This window comes from Sus scrofa, chromosome 1, assembly GCF_054392235.1.
Source record: "Sus scrofa isolate SSC_HxYL_T2T_F1_AM1 chromosome 1, Sscrofa_HxYL_maternal_Yorkshire_Landrace_v2.0, whole genome shotgun sequence".
Classification (NCBI taxonomy): domain Eukaryota; kingdom Metazoa; phylum Chordata; class Mammalia; order Artiodactyla; family Suidae; genus Sus; species Sus scrofa.
Genome location: NC_139383.1, coordinates 131,762,276 through 131,786,193, shown reverse-complemented (window position 1 = coordinate 131,786,193; position 23,918 = coordinate 131,762,276). Strand labels below are relative to the sequence as shown.

The 23,918-nt window shown below is 39.9% G+C and overlaps 1 protein-coding gene across 40 annotated transcripts in view; it reads left to right on the top strand.

The window, feature by feature from the left end:
* Positions 1 to 23,918, top strand: part of GALK2 (galactokinase 2) — a 254,112-nt gene that overhangs the window by 92,016 nt on the left and 138,178 nt on the right. For 29 of the 40 annotated variants that reach the window (XR_014811515.1, XM_084970528.1, XM_084970518.1 and 26 more), the window contains 2 exons: positions 9,489 to 9,587; positions 11,084 to 11,236. Coding sequence is in view for 39 of the 40 variants with exons in the window: in XM_084970528.1 (XP_084826654.1) it covers positions 9,489 to 9,587; positions 11,084 to 11,236 (252 nt within the window). In the remaining variant the exon portion in view is untranslated. Of the gene's footprint in view, positions 1 to 5,997; positions 8,304 to 8,593; positions 9,588 to 11,083; positions 11,237 to 23,918 lie in introns of those variants that run through there. The other 11 variants (XM_084970577.1, XM_084970575.1, XM_084970546.1 and 8 more) reach the window with 2 other exon arrangements.

Below are 23,918 nucleotides of genomic sequence, written 5' to 3'. Positions count from 1 at the left end.
GAATTTCTGCCCTCACCCCAGGAATTTTTATAGCCACATTTCCCAATTAGTAGCCTTCTCCAGATTCACTGGATTATATTCTCTTCAGTGTACATGGATGGAGGAGTCCACTTTTGTTCTTTTGTGTGTGTGTGATATACACTTGTGAGTGCATGGTTCTAGATTTTAGCAGGTTTTTCAGATTTACTTTTGAGAATCCTCTTCAATGTTGTTTCTTCACAGTTCCTGATCTTTTAAATATTTAAACTCCTCCTTTTTTCTTTTTTTCTTGATTTACTGTAACTTTTCAGCCTGAATCACCAGAGTTACTTGTATCTGCTGTGCTCATTTGGGAACAGCTGCCTCGTCCCCAGACAACTTTTCTTTTTTTTTTTTTTTTTTTATTTTCCCACTGTACAGCAAGGGGGTCAGGTCATCCTTAGATGTATACATTGCAGTTACAGCCCCCCCCCCCCCCTTTCTTCTGTTGCGACATGAGTATCTAGACATAGTTCTCAATGCTATTCAGCAGGATCTCCTTATAAATCTATTCTAGGTTGTGTCTGATAAGCCCAAGCTCCCGATCCCTCCCACTCCCTCCCCCTCCCATCAGGCAACCACAAGTCTCTTCTCCAAGTCCATGATTTTCTTTTCTGAGGAGATGTTCATTTGTGCTGGATATTAGATTCCAGTTATAAGTGATATCATATGGTATTTGTCTTTGTCTTTCTGGCTCATTTCACTCAGTATGAGATTCTCTAGTTCCATCCACGTTGCTGCAAATGGCATTATGTCATCCTTTTTTATGGCTGAGTAGTATTCCATTGTGTATATATACCAAATCTTCCGAATCCAATCCTCTGTCGATGGACATTTGGGTTGTTTCCATGTCCTGGCTATTGTGAATAGGGCTGCAATGAACATGCGGGTGCATGTGTCTCTTTTAAGTAGAGCTTTGTACGGATAGATGCCCAAGAGTGGGATTGCAGGGTCATATGGAAGTTCTATGTATAGATTTCTAAGGTATCTCCAGACTGTTCTCCATAGTGGCTGTACCAGTTTACATTCCCACCAGCAGTGCAGGAGGGTTCCCTTTTCTCCACAGCCCCTCCAGCACTTGTTATTTGTGGATTTATTAATGATGGCCATTCTGACTGGTGTGAGGTGGTATCTCATGGTAGTTTTGATTTGCATTTCTCTTATAATCAGCGATGTTGAGCATTTTTTCATGTGTTTGTTGGCCATCTGTATGTCTTCCTTGGAGAAATGTCTATTCAGGTCTTTTGCCCATTTTTCCATTGGTTGATTGGTTTTTTTGCTGTTGAGTTGTATAAGTTGCTTGTATATTCTAGAGATTAAGCCCTTGTCAGTTACATCATTTGAAACTATTTTCTCCCATTCTGTAAGTTGTCTTTTTGTTTTCTTTTTGGTTTCCTTTGCTGTGCAAAAGCTTTTCAGTTTGATGAGGTCCCATGGGTTTATTTTTGCTCTAATTTCTATTGCTTTGGGAGACTGACCTGAGAAAATATTCATGATGTTGATGTCAGAGAGTGTTTTGCCTATGTTTTCTTCTAGGAGTTTGATGGTGTCCTGTCGTATATTTAAGTCTTTCAGCCATTTTGAGTTTATTTTGGTGCATGGTGTGAGGGTGTGTTCTAGTTTCATTGCTTTGCATGCAGCTGTCCAGGTTTCCCAGCAATGCTTGCTGAATAGACTTTCCTTTTCCCATTTGATGTTCTTGCCTCCCTTGTCAAAGATTAATTGACCATAGGTGTCAGGGTTTATTTCCGGATTCTCTATTCTGTTCCATTGGTCTGTCTGTCTGTTTTGATACCAGTACCACACTGTTTTGATGACTGTGGCTTTGTAGTATTTCTTGAAGTCTGGGAGAGTTATGCCTCCTGCTTGGTTTTTGTTTCTCAGGATCGCTTTGGCGATTCTGGGTCTTTTGTGGTTCCATATAAATGTTTGGATTGTTTGTTCTAGTTCTGTGAACAATGTCATGGGTAATTTGATAGGGATTGCATTGAATCTGTAGATTGCTTTGGGTAGTATGGCCATTTTCACAATATTGATTTTCCCAATCCAGGAACATGGAATATCTTTCCATTTCTTTACATCTTCTTTGATTTCTTTGATTAAGGTTTTATAGTTCTCGGCATATATGTCCTTTACCTCTTTGGTCAGGTGTATTCCGAGGTATTTGATTTTGTGAGGTACAATTTTAAAAGGTATCATTTTTTTGTATTCCTTTTCTAATGTTTCATTGCTGGTATACAGAAATGCAACTGACTTCTGAATGTTAATCTTATATCCTGCCACTTTGCTGAATTTATTAATCAGTTCAAGTAGTTCTGGGGTTGAGTCCTTAGGGTTTTCTAGGTATAGTATCATGCCAGACAACTTTTCTTAAAGTAAAAAATGTGAAAGTTATTAATCTCTTGAGTTACGCATGTGAAAAAGAAATAATAATCTCCTTTTTCCTATTAAAGTAAGCCCTCCTTTCCTCACCGCCTTAGAACACTCCAAAGTGTCTACAAGTTAGAGCTTGGCCATCAGCCATGTTATAAAACAAAGCAAGTTTACATCAGTCTCTTTTAGACTTTGGTGCTATTTCATGAAGTTACCCTTACTTGGCTGGGGTCTATTTAATAGGTTTGCCAGTCTGGGGAAGAATTTGCAAATATCCCCAGGTAAGAACACAGGCATTTTGACAGTCAGGGTGGAGAAGGACTGCAGCGGGAGAAAGTTGAGAAAATGTGTGAGGTAAAAAAAAGTCAAGGGAGACATTAACATTTTCACCTTATTTAGATATATCAGTCAGGGTCATAACAGAAAACAGATGTCAATAATCAAGGGCAATTTATTTCATAGAGATTCTTTACAAAGGTGTAGTAGGTATTGGGAAACTCAGGATTAATTGTACCTGAGTTGTTACTGCCCTTGGGTTAGAAAATGACCTTGGCAGGATGAATTCACTCCCCCCTCTTCTAATGCCCATTTCCTTGCCTGAATTCTCTGTTGAGAGAATCCGGTGGGAAGCAGGAGCTCTTGGTACAGCTCATGCTGGGCAGCCTCCTGGGCAGGTAGTAAGATGGAGAGGGATTAGACAGCAGGCCCAGGGAGCAGATTGTTGTCTGTCATACTAGTTTTTTTTTAGGGCCACACCTGTGGCATGTGGAAATTCCCAGGCTAGGGGTCAAATCAGAGGTGTAGCCTTTGGCCTATGCCACAGCCTCAGCAACGTGGGATCCTAATCGCATCTGCGAACTACACCACAGCTCACATCAATGCCAGATCCTTAACCCACTGAATGAAGCCAGAGATCAAACCTGCATTATCATGGATACTAGTCAGATTCATTTCTGCTGAGCCACGATCAAATTCCGGGCATACTACTTTATTTTGAAAGACGTTCACCTGAAGATGGTATCAATATTGTAAGCTCCTTGACAGAGGACACTGGCTGACTGGTGTACTTATTATCTATAGGACACTAGTATTTTAAATGATTGTTGAATGATTGGGGCTGTTCATTTCTTTCCTTTCTCTTAACTTGCACTTAGGGTGGCTGACAATAGATGGATGATGCTGTATTGGTTGGGGTCTGCCTTTTGAATAGCAAGCCTTCCCATAAGACAAGATTAATATTTTCTGTCTCTGTCATTATTCTACTTTTAATACTATAATTAGTAAAACTGCTAAACAAAGATAAAGTTTGCTATATTAACATCTTGAAGTCTTTTTGTATTATTTTTGTTTTCTTTTAATAAATACCCCATTTTAGCTAGGCAACACTGGAATCTTTAGTCCTTCTCAGTGACTCTTAAACCGAATCCTGTTATTTCTGCTTTTACTGGATCCCCCACTGGCCTGCAGATGGGTACACTGTTTAATTTGGGAGCCCATGTGACTTTTGATTCTTTCCCAGGCTGCTTCAAGAGAAGAACCACACAAAGGGCTAAATTAGCCTCATTAACTATCTTCAGTAAGAGATCTCTGAATAATGCTAGGTTTCTTCTAACTGTCCAGAGGGCAGGAGTCAAAATAGAAATGAGTTTATTGGCTACAAACTTTGGAAAAGTTTCTTGTGTACTCAAATTGTCTCTCCTAATGACTCTCAGACATTAGTGTTTTGCAGGAAGGGATAGAGCTAAATGCCACAAATGACTAGTAGTTTAGGCACCTGGGGTTCTTGAAGCGCTCAGGTGTAAGAGCACAAGAAAATACATTGGTGGGAGGGGAATGAATCCCTTGTGTAGAGCTTTGTATTCTTGCCTGAGGGTTCTCATGTGTTGTGTGTGTGTATGTGTGTGTCTCTCTGTGGGGTAGGGAAATAGGACAAGTGAGCAAGTCTCCAAATCCTTCAGGGACAGGGAAAAAGATGACTTTGTCTTTTGCTGAATAAAATCAGGTCCCCGAGTTTGATTCAGTCTATCCTTGAAATTAACTTCCAACAGGCTTCTTTCCAACTTTTATTAATGTTTTTGATAGCTCCTTCTTATTCTTATGAAATCTGTTGATATTTTACATAACTCATGTGTGTATGGAATATTTAGTGCCCTTGCGTGTTACTCTGCCTGGTTATGATCCTTGGGGGACATTTTATTGTTCTATTTCGAGCGTCCCTGAAGACGGAAAGGGCAATGCAGGCACACGTGTCTCCCTCACATCCCCCAGGATGACAGGCATTCTCTGCTCCCATTTACATCTCCTGCTGTTATGGTCTCTCCATTAATGGTTCTCTGAGTTCAGGTCCTGCCATTTCTGGCTAAGGCTATGGGCCTGGCTCTGATTTGTGCTTATTGTCAGAAGCATGCAAGTTTTTCCTTAAACAGCGTTTGACATTTAAAAAACCTTTTGTTCCAAGCTTCTTCCCATCTTTTACTCCCCAAATTTAGACTGAAGTGCTTTAAATGGCACACTCTCCTGCTTGTCTCTAGCACACTTCTTATTGTGGAATCGTTTCTCTGAGGAGTATCCAGAGTCTTTGAAGTTCTCTCTTTCCCTGAACAGTTTAAGAAATTGTCATGAATTCCAGATTAATTATACCTGTTTTTACATTTGGCTTGGGTTTTAGCTACTCACTTGTGTAAATTGAATGTTTCCTTTTTCATTAGGTAGAAATAATATGATTAAAAGTTGTATACGTCTCTAGAGTTTGTGGGATGTTTTTATCTACTTCATTGGATCATCACAATAATCCCGCAGCCACGGAGGTAGGTATTTTACTCCATGTTATGGATGAGAGGTAATACAGTGCCATGATTAAGAGTATGGACTCTGAGGATAGACAAGTTGAGTTTGAATTTTTTTTTTTTTTTTGTCTTTTTTGCTATTTCTTGGGCGGCTCCCGCGGCATATGGAGGTTCACAGGCTAGGGGTCGAATCGGAGCTGTAGCCACTGGCCTACGCCAGAGCCATAGCAACGCGGGATCCGAGCCGCATCTGCAACCTACACCACAGCTCACAGCAACGCCGGATCGTTAACCCACTGAGCAAGGGCAGGGACCGAACCCGCAACCTCATGGTTCCTAGTCGGATTCGTTAACCACAGCGCCACGACGGGAACTCCGAGTTTGAATTTTGGCTTTGGTAATTGCTATCCTAGTCTCAGCTAATAAACCCACTCAGTTTCCTTATCTGTAGAATGAAGAGATACCTATCTTATAGGGTCATTATGAGAAGTAAATAATTCGTGCAAAGCAATTGCAACAGTATCTGGCACATCGTATGTGGACAATAAATTCTAACCATGAAAACTATTATTGTTATAAATGGTATATGAAGAAATGGAAACTCAGAAAAATTAAGCAATCTCTCTAAGGTCACATAGTTAGTTGGCAGGAGAGTTAAGGCTTTAACCAAGATTTGGAACCTTCTGGTACTAGTTTCTTTCCTCTGTATTTATTACTAATTCCTGATGCATTCTGGGAAGACTGTAAAGTGAGTCATTCTTTCTTTCATCTTTCAGCTCTCTTCATTTTCTTTTCATCTTCTTACATTTAGAACTCAAGTATTATCTGTGCAGTTGTGAGATCCATCTGTCAGAATTCAGCATGCGGGGTAGCAGCAAAGTGGGGGGATGTCCCCAGGCCTGCAAATGGACTCTCCGTGACACAGAGATGCTGGGGACCTCTGGGGTTCTTCTGAATTTTGTCAAGCTGTTATTAACACCCTATTTCTGTTAAAGTGTTACCACACATTCAGAGACTTTTAAAAACAATAAGTACATGCTTCTTGATGTTTTCATTTCCTCTTATAAGTGATAGTACTTAGATTTTGGTGGTCTCATTTGTCATGTCGCATCCCTCTGAGGTAGTGAGACAAGTAGGTTTTATCATTTCCATTTGGTGGGGGTAGTGGAATAACAGAAGTCCAGTGTGAAAAGAACAAAGACTTGGGAGTCACCAGATGAAGTTCAAATCCTGGTTCCCCTGCTGTCTGTCATCTCTCTCAAGTCCTGTCTTCCTCATCTATATAATAAGGATAAGCCAAGGGTTATTTGGAGATAATTCCAGGTAGTACCATGTAACTATGACTGTTATTGCTGTTGTGGGGAGATGACTTTTCACATTGGCCCCCTAGCATGGTTATGTAGGGACCCAAGTCTCCTTATTCTTCATGGAATCCTGCAGAGGCTTGTTCTCCTGGGTACATTGTACCTTCACATTTTAAAATCCAAGTGTTTTGACCTTTTGGTTACTAATTTATTTTTAATGTGCCTATTATGGAAGGTTGCTGGCTTTCATGTGTGCAGCAGGCCACACACAATGCCTATTACGTCAAAATACCAAGCTTACCTCGTGTCACAAGGCAGAGTTAATGTGACCAAGGGATAGGTCATTAGAGAAATCAACAAGAAACATGGCACTTACAGGAGTTATCAGATGATGTTTGGGCAGCTATTCTCAGAAAGTGACAGCAGCAGGTGTATATGGAGTATTTCTAAATTTTTTTTTGTAATTTTTGTTTATTTTAAAAATTTTATTGGAATATGGTTGACTTACCAAGTTGTGTTAGCTTCAGGTGTACGCAAAGGGAATCAATTCTACATATACATATATCCATTATTTTTAAGATTCTTTTCTTATATAGACCAACACAGAGTATTGGGTAGATTTCTCTGTGCTATACAGCAGGTCCCTGTTACTTACTCATTTGTTTATTGAGTATTTACTATGCTCTTGGCATTGTATGAGGTAGGGGACACAAAAGAAGCACTTACTTTATCTGTTCCTCACAGGACTGACACTCTTCTGGGATAGATGTGATTGAAACATGAAGTGATTAAACACTATGTGATTCAGTCACATTAGTTCAGTGGCTGTGGTCTGGGCATTGTATGGGCTCTCATAGAGTGGTAGATAAAGGCACAAGGAAATCCATACTTAAAGCATGGTTTCATCAATGTGCATAGAGTTATATACAGGGAGCACAGAGGAGGGAATATGTGTGTGTGTGTGGGGGGGGGGTGTGCATTTGGGTGGTGATGAAGTCTCCAGGGGGAGGTGATGCTTGAGTTGATCCTGATGGCTAGTGGCGGATGCTGGAAGGAGCAGTACTGAGTGAGGAAGACAGGAAAAATCACACTTTTAAAGATACTGAGAGATGAGGGAACTAGGGGGTGATGAATAACAGCATTTTTCCAGTGGTCTGAGCCTAGAGTTCACAGGGTTTAGTGGAGGGAGAGGAGGCTGGAGATGCGAGCAAGGGATAGGTCATTAGAGAAGTATGTGCCATGCTGAGAAATATGGTCATCAAGGCATGGGCAGCCACACAGGTAAGAGATGATTACATCAGTGCTTCAGAATGATCACCCTGGAAGGATCTTCCCGGAAAACAGGTGAGCAAATAGAGGCTTGGATCAAGTCTTAGAAGAAAGAAAGAAAAAAAAAAAAAGAATCAATAGTACAGTGAGTACGTGGACAATACTGACTGTTTCATAGGAGTTCAGAGAAACAGGATGCTGTAGAGGGAATAGTACTTAAGGAAGAATCTATGGTGGAGGGAGGTTCCAGTGACTTGCCCATAGTAGGTAGGCAATAAGCTGGATAATGAATGGCAATAGGATTCATATGACAGAATACAGGAAATAATACCAGGTTACATCCATGTGTGAGATGGTCACAGAGACAAATAGAATTGGGAAAAAGTGGTTGGTAATATGATTTCATATGCAAGTGGGTTGCACATTTTGGAAGGCTTTCAAATGCTGGGTTGAGGAATTTGAACTTACTTTATTAATCATTAGGAAGCCATTGAAGATTCTTCAACAGGTACTTGGATTTTCAGTTTAGATTAGAAATGTGTTCGAGTATTGGGCCTCTTCATCTTTTTTTTTTTTTTTTTTTTTTTTTTTGTCTTTTTGCTATTTCTTTGGGCCGCTCCCGTGGCATATGGAGGTTCCCAGGCTAGGGGTCGAATCAGAGCTGTAGCCACTGGCCTACGCCAGAGCCACAGCAACACGGGATCCAAGCTGCGTCTGCAACCTACACCACAGCTCATGGCAACTCCGGATCGTTAACTCACTGAGCAAGGGCAGGGACCGAACCCGCAACCTCATGGTTCCTAGTCGGATTCGTTAACCACTGTGCCACGACGGGAACTCCAGGCCTCTTCATCTTGATTGGAGCAAGATGTATCTGATGAGATGACACTAGTTCTGATTCTTACCTTTAATGGAAATACCAGAGGCATTACTTTTGGACTGGACAGTAAGGTTGGATGACCCCACTTTGGCTCTGGGGAGACTATGGAATAGTTCACTGTTGCGAGACAAAGAAAGCTGAGGCAGAAATGAGTGAGTGTCCATGTGAGGTTTTTTGGTGGTGCCAGTCTGGAGAGAGATGAAACAAACAGAAAGACAGGAGAAACTGCTTACCCTGTGCAGTCTATCAGGGATAGCATATACAGTCGGCCCTCCTTATCTCATCAGGATCCACATCAGCTGATTCAACCAACCGTGGATCAAAAATATTCCAAAGAAATTCCAGAAAGTTCCAAAAAGAAAAACTTGAATTTGCCATGTACTAGCAGCTATTTCCATGACATTCTCATTGTATTTACAAGCCTTTACAGGGTATTTACATTGTATTAGGTATAAGTGATCTAGAGATGATCTAAAATATACCAGCGAATGTGCATAGGTTGCATAGTTATATGCAAGTACTTTGCCATGTTATACAAGGAACTTGACCATGCATGGCTTTTGGTATCTTGTGGGTCCTGGAACAAATCTGTGAATACTGAGGGATGAGACTATGTGTGACCTGCACAATCAATATCTCATTCCATCCCATAGCAGACATTGGTTGATCTTGGTATATTTTCCTATTTAACTCAGTAGTAGTCTTGGAGTTCTTGTTAACCCAGTGCTGTAGGCAGCTACTATCAGTTGATCAGAGTTGCACTGGAATTCAAACCCCTCTGTGATGTCTGGAATAGGAAATGAATGAGCAATAGATTGTGACTGTACTCACAGTGCAAATCAATTTTTACTTTTCCAGGTGGAACTTGCGGAAATCTGTGCCAAGAGCGAGCGCTACATAGGCACTGAAGGTGGAGGGATGGACCAGTCCATATCATTTCTTGCAGAAGAAGGAACTGTAGGTGGCCCTGAACTATTTGGAAATATCAACTAGTAAGAGTTCACACAGAGAGGGGGGCCTTGAGAGATCTCCAGAATGCTTCTTTCTGGGCGGCCTATTTATTAGTCTCTATTGTAGGATGGTATTTCTCAGCTGCTTAGTCATTCAGGGCTATCACCAGTTCACCTACTGTTTCAGGTTGATCACCTCTGCCTTAAGCTTCCAGAATCACACCTCAGGTCTGTTTTTCTCTTGTGTCTAAATTTTTTTTTCTCCTTTGAATTCATTGTTAGGGTGAGATTTTTTCACTGCCTAGTAATTGAGACCTCTTTTCCTGCTCTTATCCCAAATCACTTCATCTCATGGCATTTTCATAATCTCTTGTTGGTTTTAAACCCAAATGTTAGTTCTCTTACCACATATATTCACAACCCCTCTTTTTATAATTTACTCTTTTGGTATCATTTTCCTCTGTCAACATCTTTGGGCTTTAGTGGTGGGGAGAAGAATGCTGAAAGGAAGCCAGGAATGAATTCCTTAGTCAATATACTTCCCTTTGGCTATCAGTTCCCATGGGCAGAGCAGAGGTTTTGGTAGTTGCCATAAATTGTCCATTTCCAAAATAGAAACAGACATTTCTTTAAAATCTTTTTGTAGTTTTCCATCAGATTCTTACAGATTCTTACAGATATGGCTATTTGCCAAGAATACCTGGATTTCTTATGAAGAGTATATGTTGTTGATTTCCCTAAGGTAGAATCAGGAGGCATGAGGAGATATGGTTCAATGCTAAGAAAATACTCTGGGTGTTTAGGATGAGACCTGACAAGCAGAGTCAGAATCCTGTCCTGTCGTTAATGAAAGTTAGCTATAGAGTCTGACCAAAGTGGAAATTCTTCGGGTTGGCAAAGCACTCTATGACGTGACCCCAACTTTGCATCCTCCATCCATCCTATCCTCTCACTACTCCTCACTCTTTAAACTCTAAGCTCCAGCTAAGGTTCAACACCTCAAACTCAGTTAACACGTCATGTTGTTTTTCATCTCTAAACTTGTGTATATTCTTTCCTCTTCTTGACGTCTTATTTGGGTAAAGAAACCTACTGTTGTACTCTTACTCTTCATTTAAGACTCAGTTTAGAGTTCCCTTTTTTTCAGAGGAGCCTATTCTAGGCTATATCTGATCAGGTGCTGCAGCTATATGTCCTTATAGCTCCCCATGCTTTGCAACCATTGTAATACAACCCGGCAATGTACTGACTACTTGACTGCCTTTCCCACTAGATTGTAATCTCTATAAGGGGAGGGACAGTGTCTACCTTGTCCACTCTTGTATATCCAGTGCCTAATATAGTGTCTGGAAGTTAATAAATAGTATTTGAATGAATGAATGAATGAACTAATGAATGTATTTTTGGAAAAAAATTTTTACTAAGGTGAATAAATGCATAAATGGTTAAACATTTTCTGAATTCTAATACATTATATCTCACCTGTCAATTTTTTCCCAATAGGCCAAGTTGATAGAATTTAGTCCTCTGAGGGCAACTGATGTGAAGCTTCCAAGTGGAGCAGTGTTTGTAATTGCCAACAGCTGTGTGGAAATGAACAAGGCAGCAACTTCTCATTTCAATATCAGGGTGATGGAGTGTCGGCTGGCTGCAAAGGTATGAACTTGGCAAACTAGTGAAACTTGAAGTCAGCTTCCTCTTGTTCTTTTTCTCTTTGTTTTCCATTGTCTCCTTCCTTAAAATTTAGGACAACATTCTGACTACAGCAATGTTCCAATTAAAGTTTTTTGGTACAGAGCAATTTGATTCCATCTCAGGAGATAAAAACCTCTAGGTGTGCGCTGCAACTCCTAGTTATTTGGGAGCTATACGAACTTCACAGTTGAGTCTTCTAGGGTGGCACTGGGGAGAAGAGGACAGCTCATCTTCTATCTGTGATGATGGAATGGGTTAGGTCTATGGATGGAGAAAGATAGTTGGAGATGATTGATAGGAAGTAACCATAACTGATCTTGTTTCTTCAACAAAAGTGATGATAGCATCGACCCTTGGTCCTCTCACATGCAGCAGTTTTGTCATGGCCATCACTGGTCCCTCTAAAAATACAGGCTTGGTGTTACTAGGGAAACACAAACCAGAGGGGAGTCTTGGCGTTCTCTGTTCCACAGTTGAGAAGACACTTGCCAGTCAGGCCTTAAATCTACTGAAGAAGTATTCACTGAATACTGTTTTACACTTTTATTTTTTTTAAATTTTTTTATTACTCAATGAATTTATTACATTTATAGTTGTACAATGATGATAACAATCCAATTTTATAGGATTTCCATCCCCAAACCCCAGCACATCCCCCCTACCCCCAAGCTGTCTCCTTTGGAAACCATAAGTTTTTCAAAGTCTGTGAGTCAGTATCTGTTCTGCAAAGAAGTTCATCGTGTCCTTTTTTCAGACTCCACATGTCAGTGAAAGCATTTGATGTTGGTGTCTCATTGTCTGACTGACTTCACTTGGCATGATAATTTCTAGGTCCATCTATGTTGCTAAAAATGCCAGTATTTCGTTCCTTTTAATGGCTGAAAAATATTCCATTGTGTATATGTACCACATCTTGATCCACTCCTCTGTCAGTGGACATTTAGGTTGTTTTCATGTCTTGGCTATTGTGTAGAGTGTTGCAATGAACATTGGAGTACATGTGTCTTTTCGAGTCAGGTTAGATGCCCAGGAGTGGGGTGGCTGGATCAAATGGTAGTTCTATTTTTAGTTTTCTGAGGAATCTCAATACTGCTTTCCACAGTGGTTGCACCAGTTTGCAATGCCACCAACAGTGTACTAGGGTTCCCTTTTCTCCACACCTTCTCCAGCACTTATCGTTTGTAGACTCTTTGATGATGGCCTTTCTGGCTGGTGTAAGGCAGTATCTCATAGTGATTTTGATTTGCATTTCTCTAATAATGAATGATATTGAACATCTGTTCATGTGTTTTTTAGCCATCTGTATGTCTTCTTTGGAGAATTTTCTGTTTATATCTTCTGCCCATTTTTTGATGGGGTTTGTTTTTTTGGTATTGAGTGGTAGGAGATGTTTATCAATTTTGGAGATTAATCCCTTGTCAGTCGATTCATTTGCAAATATTTTTTCCCATTCTGTGTTTTTTTTTTTTTTTTGTTGTTGTTGTTCTGTTTTGTTTAGGGTTTCCTTTGCTGTGCAGAAACTTTTAAATTTGATTAAGTCCCATTTGTTTATTTTTGTTTTTACTGTCATCACTCTAAGAGGTGGATCTGAGAAGATATTGCTGTGATTTATGTCAGAGAGTGTTTGGCCTATGTTTTCCTCTGAGAGTTTTATAGTATCTGGTCTTATATCTAGATCTTTAATCCGTTTGGAGTTTATTTTTTTGTATGGTGTTAGGGGGTGTTCTAATTTCATTCTTTTCCATGTGGCTGTCCAGTTTTCCCAGCACCATTTATTGAATAGGCTGTCTTTTCTCTATTGTATATTCTTGTCTCCTTTGTCATAGATTATTTGGCTTTAGGTGTGTGGGTTTAATTCTGGGCTTTCTATCCCATTTCACTGATCAGTATTTCTATCTTTGTACCAGTACCATATGTTTTTTTTTTTTTTTTTTTGTCTTTTGTCTTTTGTCTTTTTGTCTTTTTTTGTTGTTGTTGTTGTTGCTATTTCTTGGGCCGCTCCCGTGGCATATGGAAGTTCCCAGGCTAGGGGTTGAATCGGAGCTGTAGCCACCGGCCTACGCCAGGGCCACAGCAATGCAGGATCCGAGCCGCGTCTGCAATCTACACCACAGCTCACGGCAACGCCAGATCGTTAACCCACTGAGCAAGGGCAGGGACCAAACCCGCAACGTCATGGTTCCTAGTCGGATTCGTTAACCACTGCGCCACGACGGGAACTCCTGTACCAGTACCATATGGTTTTGATGATTGTTACTTTGTAGTATAGTCTGAAGTGCGGGCGCCTGATTCCTCCAGCTCCATTTTTCTTTCTCAGGATGTTTTTGGCTATTCTGGGTCTTTTGTGCTTCCAAACAAACTTTAAAATATTTTTTTCATTCTGTGAAAAACGTCCTTGGTAATTTGATAGGGATTGCATTGAAGCTGTATATTGCCTTGGGTAGTATAGTCATTTTGATAATACTGACTCTTCCAGTCCAAGAACATGGTATGTCTTTCCATCTATTTGTGTCATCTTTGATTTCTTTCATCAGTGTCTTACAGTTTTCAGTGTACAGGTCTTTTGTCTCTTTAGGTAGGTTTATTCCTAGGTATTTTATTCTTTTGGATGCAATGGTAAACAGAATTGCTTCAGTAACTTCTCTTTCTGATATTTCGTTATTAGTATATAGAAATGCCATCATTTCTGTGTATTAATTTTGTATCCTGTGACTTTACTAACCTAATTGATGAGCTCTACCAGTTTTCTGGTAGAGTCTTTAGGATTCTCTAGGTATAGTATCATGTCATCTGCAAATAGTGATAGTTTTACTTCTTCCTTTCCAATTTGAATTCCTTTTATTTCTTTTACTTCTTTGCTGTGGCTAGGACTTTCAAAACTATGTTGAATACTAGTGGTGAGAGCAGACATCCTTGCCTTGTTCCTGATCTCAGTGGGAATTCTTTTAGCTTTTCACCATTGAGAATGATGTTCGCTGTGGGTTTGTCATATATGGCTTTTATTATGTTGAGGTAGGCTCCCTCTATGCCCACTTTCTGAAGGGTTTTTATCAGAAATGGGTGTTGGATTTTGTCAAAGGCATTTTCTGCATCCATTGAGAGGATCATATGGTTTTTAATCTTCAGTTTGTTAATGTGGTGTATCACACTGATGGATTTGCAGATATTGAAGAATCCTTGCATCTCTGGGATAAATCCCACTTGATCATGATGTACAATCCTTTTGATGTATTGTTGGATTTGGTTTGCTAGTATTTTGTTGAGGATTTTTGCATCGATGTTCATCAGTGAAATTGGCCTGTAATTTTATTTTTTTGTGGTGTCTTTGTCTGGTTTTGGTATCAGGATGATGGTGGCCTCATTGAATGAGTTTGGGAGTGCTCCTTCCTCTGCAATTTTTTGGGATAGTTTCAGAAGGAGAGGTGTTAGCTCTTCTCTAAATGTTTGATAGAATTCTCCTATGAAGCCATCTGGTCCTGGACTTTAGTTTGTTGGAAGTTTTTAAATCACAGTTTCAATTTCAGTTCTTGTGATGGGTCCATTCATCTTTTCTATTTCATCTTGGTTTAGTCTTAGAAGATTGTACTTTTCTAATAATTTGTCCATTTCTTCTAGGTTTTCCGTTTTATTGGTGTGTAGTTGCATATAGTAGTCTCTTAAGATCCTTTGTATTTCTGTGATGTCCTTTGTTACTTCTCTTTTTTCATTTCTAATTTTATTGATTTGAGTCCTCTCTCTTTTTTTCTTGATAAGTCTGGCTAGGGGTTCATCAATTTTGTTGATCTTTTCAAAGAACCAGCTTTTCATTTCACTGATCTTTTCTATGGCTTTCTTCATTTCTGTTTCATTGATTTCTGCTCTGATCTTTATGATTTCTTTCCTTCTGTCAACTTTATGTCTTGTCTGTTCTCTCTCTAGCTGCTTTAGATGTAAAGTTAGCTTGTATATTTGAGCTTTTTCTTGTTTCCTGAGGTGGGATTGTATTGCTATAAACTTTCCTCTTAGAATGGCTTTTGCTGCATCCCATTGGTTTTGGAGTGTCATATCTTTATTGTCATTTGCTTCTAGGTATTTTTTAACTTCTTTGATTTCTTTGGTGTTTCATTAGTTGTTTAGTAGCATGTTGTTGAGTCTCCATGTGCTTGTGTTTTTTGCAGTTTTTTTCTTATTGTTCATTTCCAGTCATATAGTGTTGTGGTTGGAAAAGATGCTTGATATGATTTCAATTTTCTTAAAGTTACTGAGGTTGGATTTGTAGCCCAGGATGTGGTCAATCTTAGCGAATGTTCCATGTGCACCTGAGAAGAATATGTATTATGCTGCCTTTGGATGAAATGTCCTATAAATATATATTAAGGCCATCTGGTCTAATGCTTCATTCAGGGTCTGTTTCCTTATTGATTTTCTGTCTGGTTGTTCTGTCCTTTGTTGTAAGTGCAGTGTTAAAGTCTCCCACTATTATTGTGTTATCATTGATTTCTCCTTGTAAGTTTGTTAGCAGTTGCCTTATATATTGTGGCGAACCTATGTTGGATGTGTAGACATTTAAAATTGTTATATCTTCTTCTTGGATTGATCCTTTGATCATTAGGTAGTGACCTTCCTTGTCCCTTAAAATATTCTTCATTTTAAAGTCTATTTTGTCTGATACAAGCATTGCTACTCCAGCTTTCTTTTGATTCCCGTTTGTGTGGCATATTTTCTTCCATCCTCTCACTTTCAATTTGTATATGTCCCTGGAAGTGACGTGGTCTCTTGAAGACAGCATATATATGGGTCTTGTTTTTGTATCCATTCAGCCAATCTATGTCTTTTGGTTGGGGCATTTAGTCCATTCACATTTAAGGTAATTATTGATATGTATGTTCTTATTGCCATTTTATTAACTGTTTTGGATTTGTTTTTGTTTCTCTTTTTTCTTCCCTTTTTCTCTTGTTCTCTCCTTTTGTGGTTTGATGACTCTCTTTAGTGTTGTGTTCAAGTTGATTTTTCGTATTTGTTTGTGTATCAATTGTTTATTTTTATTTTGCATTTACTCTGACATTTTGATGTAAGAGTCCATATATATGAGAGATTGTTTTAAGTTGTTGGTCTCTTAATTGCAAGTGCAACTCCAGTGTCCTACATTTGTACCCTCCTCGTCTCATGATTTCTGATTTTGGTGGCATAATTGTGCATGGATGATTTCGTATCTTTACTGTATATAGACTTTTACTTTTGAGCCTTTCCATTCTTGGAATTTTTGTTTATGGTTGTGGCCTTTTCTGTCTAGAGAACTTCCTTTTTTATTTGTTGTAAAGCTGGTTTAGTGTTGCTGAATTCTCTTAGCTTTTGCTTGTCTGTGAATCTTGTGATTTCTCCTTCAAGTCTGAATGAGAGCTTTGCTGGGTAAAGTAATCTTGGTTGGAGGTTTTCTCTTTTACATCATGTTAAGTATATTATGCCACTCCCTTCTGGCCTGGAGATTTTCTGCTGAAAAATCTGCCAATAACCTTATCGGGGTTCCCTTGTATGTTATTTGTTTCTTTTCCATAGGAGCTTTCAATATTTTCTCTTGGTCTTTAATTTTGGTCTGTTTGATTAATGTGTCTTGGGGTGTTCCTCCTTGGGTTTATTTTATATGGTACTCATTGTGCTTCCTGGATTTGAGTGAGTGGTTCCTTTCCCATGTTAGGGATGTTTAGACCTATTATCTCTTTGAATATTTTTTATGTCCCCTTCTCTCTCTCTTCTCCTTCTGGCACCCCATAAAATGGACGTTGGTGCGTTTAACATTGTCCCAGAGTTCTCTGACACTCTCTTCATTTGTTTTCAATCTTTTTTCTCTTTTCTGTTCTGCATCTGTGATTTCCACTAATCTGTCCTCCACCTCACTTATTAATTCTTCTGCCTCCTGGATTATGCTATTGGCTGCTTTTAATGAATTTTTTATTTCCGTTATTGTATTTTGCATCTCTTCTTGTTTAAGTTTTATATCTTGTATCTCTTTGCTCAGTGTTTCCTGTAAGTTATCCATCTTTGCCTCCAGTTTATTTCCAATGTCTTGCATCATCTTCAGCATCAACAGTCTAATGTCTTTTTCCTGGAGGCTGAGAATCTCCTGATGACTTAGCTGATTTTCTGGGGTTTTTCCTTTCTCCCTCATCTGAGTTATAGTCCTCTGTCTTTTCATTTTTATAGGTTTTTGGTGTGGTGACCTTTTTATAGATAATAGAGTTGTAGCCTCTCTTACTTCTGGTGTCTGCCCCCCTGTGGCTAAAGTTGGTAAGGGGCTTGGTGTAGGCTTCCTGATGGAGGGGCTGATTCCTGCCCACTGGTAGTCAGAGCTGATTCTTTCCTTATGGTGGGTGGGGATTTGTCTCTGGATGAGATTAGGGGGCAGCTCTGTTCCTGGGGGGATTTTAGGCAGCCTGTTTACTGATGGGTGGGGCTGTGATCCCACCTGGATTGTTGTTTGGCCTGGGGCTTCTCAGTGCTTATAAGTGGGGTCAGATTTTCTCCAAATGGCCACCTCCAGAGAAAGGCATGCTGCTGAATATTCCCAAGAGCTTTTCTTCCAATGTCCTTCTTCCACAACAAGCCATGTTCACTCCTGTTATCCCAGGATGTCCTCCAAGAACTGCAGTCAGGTTTGACCCAGATTCCTATGGAGACATTTCTTTACCCTGGGACCCAGTGCATGTGAAAGTCTGTGTGAGCCTTTTAAGAATGGGGTCTCTGTTTCCCCCAGTACCATGGAGCTCATGAACACAAGCCCCACTGGGCTTCAATCCCAGCTGCTCTGAGGGCTTTCTCCCAGTGCCAGATCCCCATGCATGGAGTTTTGATGTGTGGCTCAGAACTCTCACTCATATAGGTGAGTCTCTGTTACACAGTTACTTTCCAGTCTGTGGGGCTTTCCACCTGGGTGGTATGGGGTTGCTTATATTGTGTAATTGCCCCTTCTAACTCTTGATGTAGCCTCCTCTTTGTCTTCTGGAGTAGGATATCTTTTTGAATGTTTTTGGTCCATTTGGTTGAAGATTGCTCAACATTTGGTTGTAAATTTTGTTGTATTTAGCAGAGAAGTTGAGCGCCAGTCCTTCTATTCCACCATCTTAATCCTCTCTCTACCTGTTGTACACTTAATCATGAAGATATACAAAAGGGTATAGGACAGAAGACTAGAGAGAGTAGAGGCTAGAGAATTAAGGGTAGGGGGATATGAAACCCCCTCACCTTAGGGGGAAATGGTTAGTACATACATCAGGTGGTATGTAAACAGGTGCTCCAAAAAGTGTCACAGAAACTAAATCTTATGGAAGATCTAGAATGGCACATGCTATGATTTGAAATTTGGAGGGAACTGAAGCTGGGAGCTGGAGGGTAGAAGCTGGTTCAGGCGCCTCCACTGTGTTTTCTCCCAGTCATCCTTCAAATAGCTGATAGAATGATGGTTTAAAAATTTAAATATGAAATAAGTATTAAGCAGAGGTATTAAATATTATACAGTTAATTCCTCTGCTTAATACCTTTCAAAAGCTTTCTATTTCATTGGAATGAAGTAGAAAAGTCCTCATCACCTCCTGGAGAGCACTGCAAGATCCAGCATCACACAGTCCGTTATACTTCAGCCATGGTGTTTGATGCTGGTTCTCACCACAGGGACTTTGCACATGCCCAGAATGCTCTTTCCCCCACCGTCTGTGGATGTGAGCCTAAATGTCCCTCAGGAAGGCCTTCGTGATTTCCATACTCCCCAACTAAGTTAGGGCTCCCTTTGTAAATCATAGCACTTGTACCTCTCAAGTATGATACTTACCATAGACATTTAATACCTCCTCTTTTTGACTTGATTTCATCTGTGAGCCAAGACTGTCCTTCTTGTTAACTTGTATATCTATAGTACTTGGTATTGTGCTTAGGCTGAAGTAGGCACTGGGTAAACATGTGTTGAATAAATGAATAACTACTCCCCATGTTACCTGCCCTGCTCTATTTTGTTCAGTTTCACAATGTCTTACAAGTGTATATTGAGTGCCCAGGACTGGTCTGACTACCATGGAGCTGTGTAAGGTGGAATTATTCCTTTTTTGTGGCTGCACCCATGACATATGGAGGTTCTCAGGCTAGGGGTCTCAACTGGAGCTGTTACTGCCAACCTATGCAGAGCTACAGCAATGCAGGATCTGAGCCATGTCTGCAACCTATACCACAGCTCACAGCAATGCCAGATCCTTAACCCACTGAGCAAGGCCAGGAATCAAACCCTCAACCTTATGGTTCCTAGTCAGATTCGTTTCTGCTGTGCCATGACAGGAACTCCCAGAGTTATTTCTTTTGACTGATTTACACTTTGCCCCTCACTCCCTCTGAAGTTGTGAAGTTGGGAACAGTAGAGATAGGATGAACCAAAAAATAAAAGTTTTTTTTTTTTTTTTCTGGAAAATTTTGGGGTTAAAGTTTTTTTTTTTTTTAATCATGATTTAAATGTTTTAAATTTGTAATTTACTTATTTAGATGATTTTTAAAAGTTATGTAAAAGAAATGTTTCAATATTAAACTCTTCTGATCAGGGCATGTATGAGAAGTAGTGCAGAAACCTTTTCAATGTCAAAGGCTTCAGTGAACTTTTTTCCCCCTTATGGCAAGCTTCCTCTTTCAAGAGATGGAAGAAATTAACGTCTTATTTGTTTAAGGACTTATTTTTGTTGACTTTTTGAGATTGATGAGTAAGTGCTGCCTTCCTGAGGAGACCTCAAACATACACAATATTGTTTTCAAAGTTTTATCACGAAATTAGCTGTCATCTCTGAGATCCATAGGTAAGCCAAAACGAATATGAGATAGGTGAAATATGTTCATATTGTAACTGCTCTTTTCTAAAGATGCAAGTAGTGAAAGTTGTCAGAATGTCAGGGGTGGGGGGTGGTGAAGGGGAGATGTCTTTTGAGAGTTAATTAGAAAAAGGGTTTCAATTTTGGAAGCAGTAGCTGAAAACCTTAATCCATTGCAGAACCCTTTGTTCTTGAGGCTGTCTTCTGAGTTAAACTGTGTAACTCTATATGTATTTTAGCGGTAGTTTTTTCAGTGAAATTGGCATCTGAGTTTGGCTTTTTGTCACATACTCCTCCCAAGTGATGTCGATAAAACACATTATTTTAAGTACTTTGGATTTTTCTCTCTTAAAATATGGGAAGAAGAAAAGTGAAAGATTTTATCAAGATGGAGTATGTTTTCTAAATCATGTTACTGCAAAATCACTAGAATCCAAGGTTATATGCAAAAGGGAAATAAAGATAAAACTACTAACATGGGCAACACAGGTAACTCTTGATGTTACGAATATGCTCTTGCCTCAGGAATATAGGCTGGAATTCTGCTAAGCATATTTTCCTTACAATCCTTCATTTTCAACAACGTATGAATAAATATAATTTTTGTTTGGAAATGATCTCATTAAATCAGGAAATAACTCCCACATAAAAAAGTAAAGAAACCTGTCTTAATCTGAGCAAATTTTCTGCTTTCAGACAATAAAAATGAAGTGGCAGTGGCAAAATGACAAATCAGAGTAGTTTTGAAGTGAGGCAGATTAGGTTGGCTCCACATGGCAAAATGTAATAAATAATATTTATTTCTCCTGTCTTCCTATTTCCCTAAGCTCCCTTTTTGAAAATGAGTACCTTTGGTATCTACTTAGTACAGGAATGTACACTAAATCGCTAAAGATGATTTTCTTTTTAATTTTTTTTATTAGAGTTGATTTACAGTGCTCTGTCAGTTTCTGCTGTACAACAAAGTGACCCACTATACATAGATATACATTCTTTGTTTTGCTTTAAGGGTGATAGTTTTTTCTGTTCTTAAGTTTCCTTTCTCTCTCTTTGTCCCTGGTCTGCTCTTTCCAATAGCTTCTCCAGGCTAATTGGTGCAGATCCATTAAAAGTCAGAGTCTTATAGAGGCATTTGAACTCAAATTTAAAATGTTTCATGTAGTTATATGACTTGTAAAAAATAAGTAAATAAATAAAATATTTCAAAGCAAACACAATAGAGATTTATTATTATTTTCTTGCATAAATGATACTTTTAAATGAAGCACATTTTTATGTTCTTAAGTGAAAAAAGTAGCCAGAAATCTTTAATGAGCACAACATTTTTTATATTTTACACATATTCATTGGCTTAAACTTTTCCATAAATTTTTAATGTCTATGAAACAGAGTAACCCTTAATTACATTGAGGGATAAAGTGTGTGATGCTGATAATAAGTATTATGGGAAGACAAAAAGGGAGGAGAAATTATGCTCTTGTATTTTACATACCCTGAGCTCCTTGTGGCACCATGTGAAGCAATGAAGGAGAGAGTTTCATGTGGTTCTCTGACGCTTCAAGGAAAATTTACAGTGTAATTTTTTACAGAGCCTGTCTGGTCAGGGGCCATCACTCATCCTGTTTTTTAGCTCCTGCCACTTAGTGGTCAATATGGAGCTTATTCTCTGTCTGGTGAGGAGAAGTGGGTATAATTTTCTCAGGACTTCTGCAGTTTCCTTGAATTTGAGTGGAGAAAAACCAAATCTCTAGGAATGTAGCCAGTTGTACTCAGCCTATTGATTCAGTGGAGCTCACTCTGCCAAGATGCTGGTGTGGAGCATTCCCAGAGGATGGTGCGTCCCAGCTGCAGGGCAGAGCATGAAAGCCCACTGATGTGTTTAGCAGAACCAGGTTGTTGCATGGCCTTCAGTACTGTGCTGAGGATCCCCCAGGCTTGGTCCCGGAAGCAGTGGGGAGCCTCTAATGTTATTAGAAAGGTATTTTAGAAATATTAATCTGGCAGCAGGACTTTTGCCTGGTTGAAGAGAAGTGGGTCTTAAATTGTCTTTGGGGATGGGGTAGAAGTGAGGCATATGAAAGGAACTATGACTGAACCTAGAAAAGGGTCAGGTATAAGTCTCTATGATTGGGTTTTTACTCTTCCTTTTGGCCTAAATGTCATTATTCTGAAGAAGTTTTACCTGACCACCCTCCCCATATCCATTGTGTTACATGCTCTTGCCACATTGTGTATTTTTCTATTACAGCAGTTTATCACAAATGGAGTAAGTTCTTCACAGTATAATTATTACCTGATACCTGTATTCTCAGGTAGACTGTGAGCTCCATGCAGTCAAGAGCCGTGAGTACCTTATTCAGTGCAGTGAACATGCATTGCATGCAGACATGCATAAGTGAAAGCTAAGTGTTAAGTCAAAATGGGCTATAGTTTTAGGCTGGAATGATGGGTGGGAAGCATAGTGCTTCCACTGATGATATGGGGAAGGCAGGATGGGAGGTGATAGGAAAGTGGGAGTGATGTACCTCTCCATGGGATTTTCTCTTCCTTCCTTCCTTCCTTCCTTTTCCCCTCCCTCCTTCCTCTTTCCCTCCCTCCTTCCTCTTTCCCTCCCTCCCTTCCTCCCTCCCTCCCTCTCTCCCTCCTTCCCTCCCTCTCTTATTTTCTTTTTAGGGTCCAACCCCTGGCATATGGAGGTTCCCAGGCTAGGGGTCTAATCAGAGCTGCAGCTGCTGGCCTACACCATAGCCACAGCAATGCCAGATCCAAGCCGTATCTGCGATCTATACTGCAGCTTACTGAGCGAGGCCAGGGATTGAACCTGCATCCTCATGGATGCTAGTCAGCTTCATTACTGCTTGAGGCAGAACAGGAACTCCTCCATGGGTGTATTTGTTTTGAGATAATAGTTGAAACCAAGGACTAAGTTCAGTTTACTGAGGCAAGAGAAAGAGCAGAAGGCCAGGGGTTAAACTTGGAAGATGGCTCTGATAATAATAAAGGGAGAAAACTGCTGGATGGAAATGTAAGGACCAGAGTGGTGAAAGGGAAACCAGGAAAATTCAGTGCTACAGAGGCCAATTATACAGGGAATTTGAAGAAGGTACATAGTGAAAAGTGCCAGAAGCCACTGATTCATTAACAAATAAGAGAACTGAGTGAATTCCTGTGGGTTTCGAAGTGGTTTTAGAGATAAGAAGGACCTTTGGAGGACATATTCAATAGTTAGAGTGTTCACTGAGGTCCCAGAAGCAGTGACTAGGGGTCGCTGGTTCTAGATGTTGGACAATAAATGAGAAGGAGAAATGAAGAGCAGTAGTTTTTAGTAGGAATAGGAATTTGAAGACAGGAAAACATGCATATGTTTGAAGGCATAGGGAAAGGTGTCAGGTGGGAGAGCCCTAGCTAGAGAGGGAGGGGAAGGTGGAATGGTCAGGAAGCTTGACCCTCAGAATGCCTCTTCTGGGCCAGGCAAGGTTCTAAGTACTTTTATTATCATCGTATTATGTGAGGTAGCCAGCAGGGGTCCCCATTTACCACCCCTGCTGTTTCCATTGTGCCCCTGAAGAGTGGGGTGTGGGTGAGATCAGAGCACAAGATGCTCAGGACGCCTTAGAAAAAGGCCGGCTGTGCCAGGGGTGCAGTGAAGATTGTGGTAGAGCTATTCTGCACAGTTGTCAGGTTTCTTCAGATGTATTCTCTGGCCTGCAAACTAGTATGGAGAAGAGGGAATGGCTAACACTGGGGGAAAAGTCAATGTTGTGAGTGTGTCCATGATGGTTCTAGACCAGGGAATGGCTCTATGTGGTTAGAAGCAGGTAACAGGG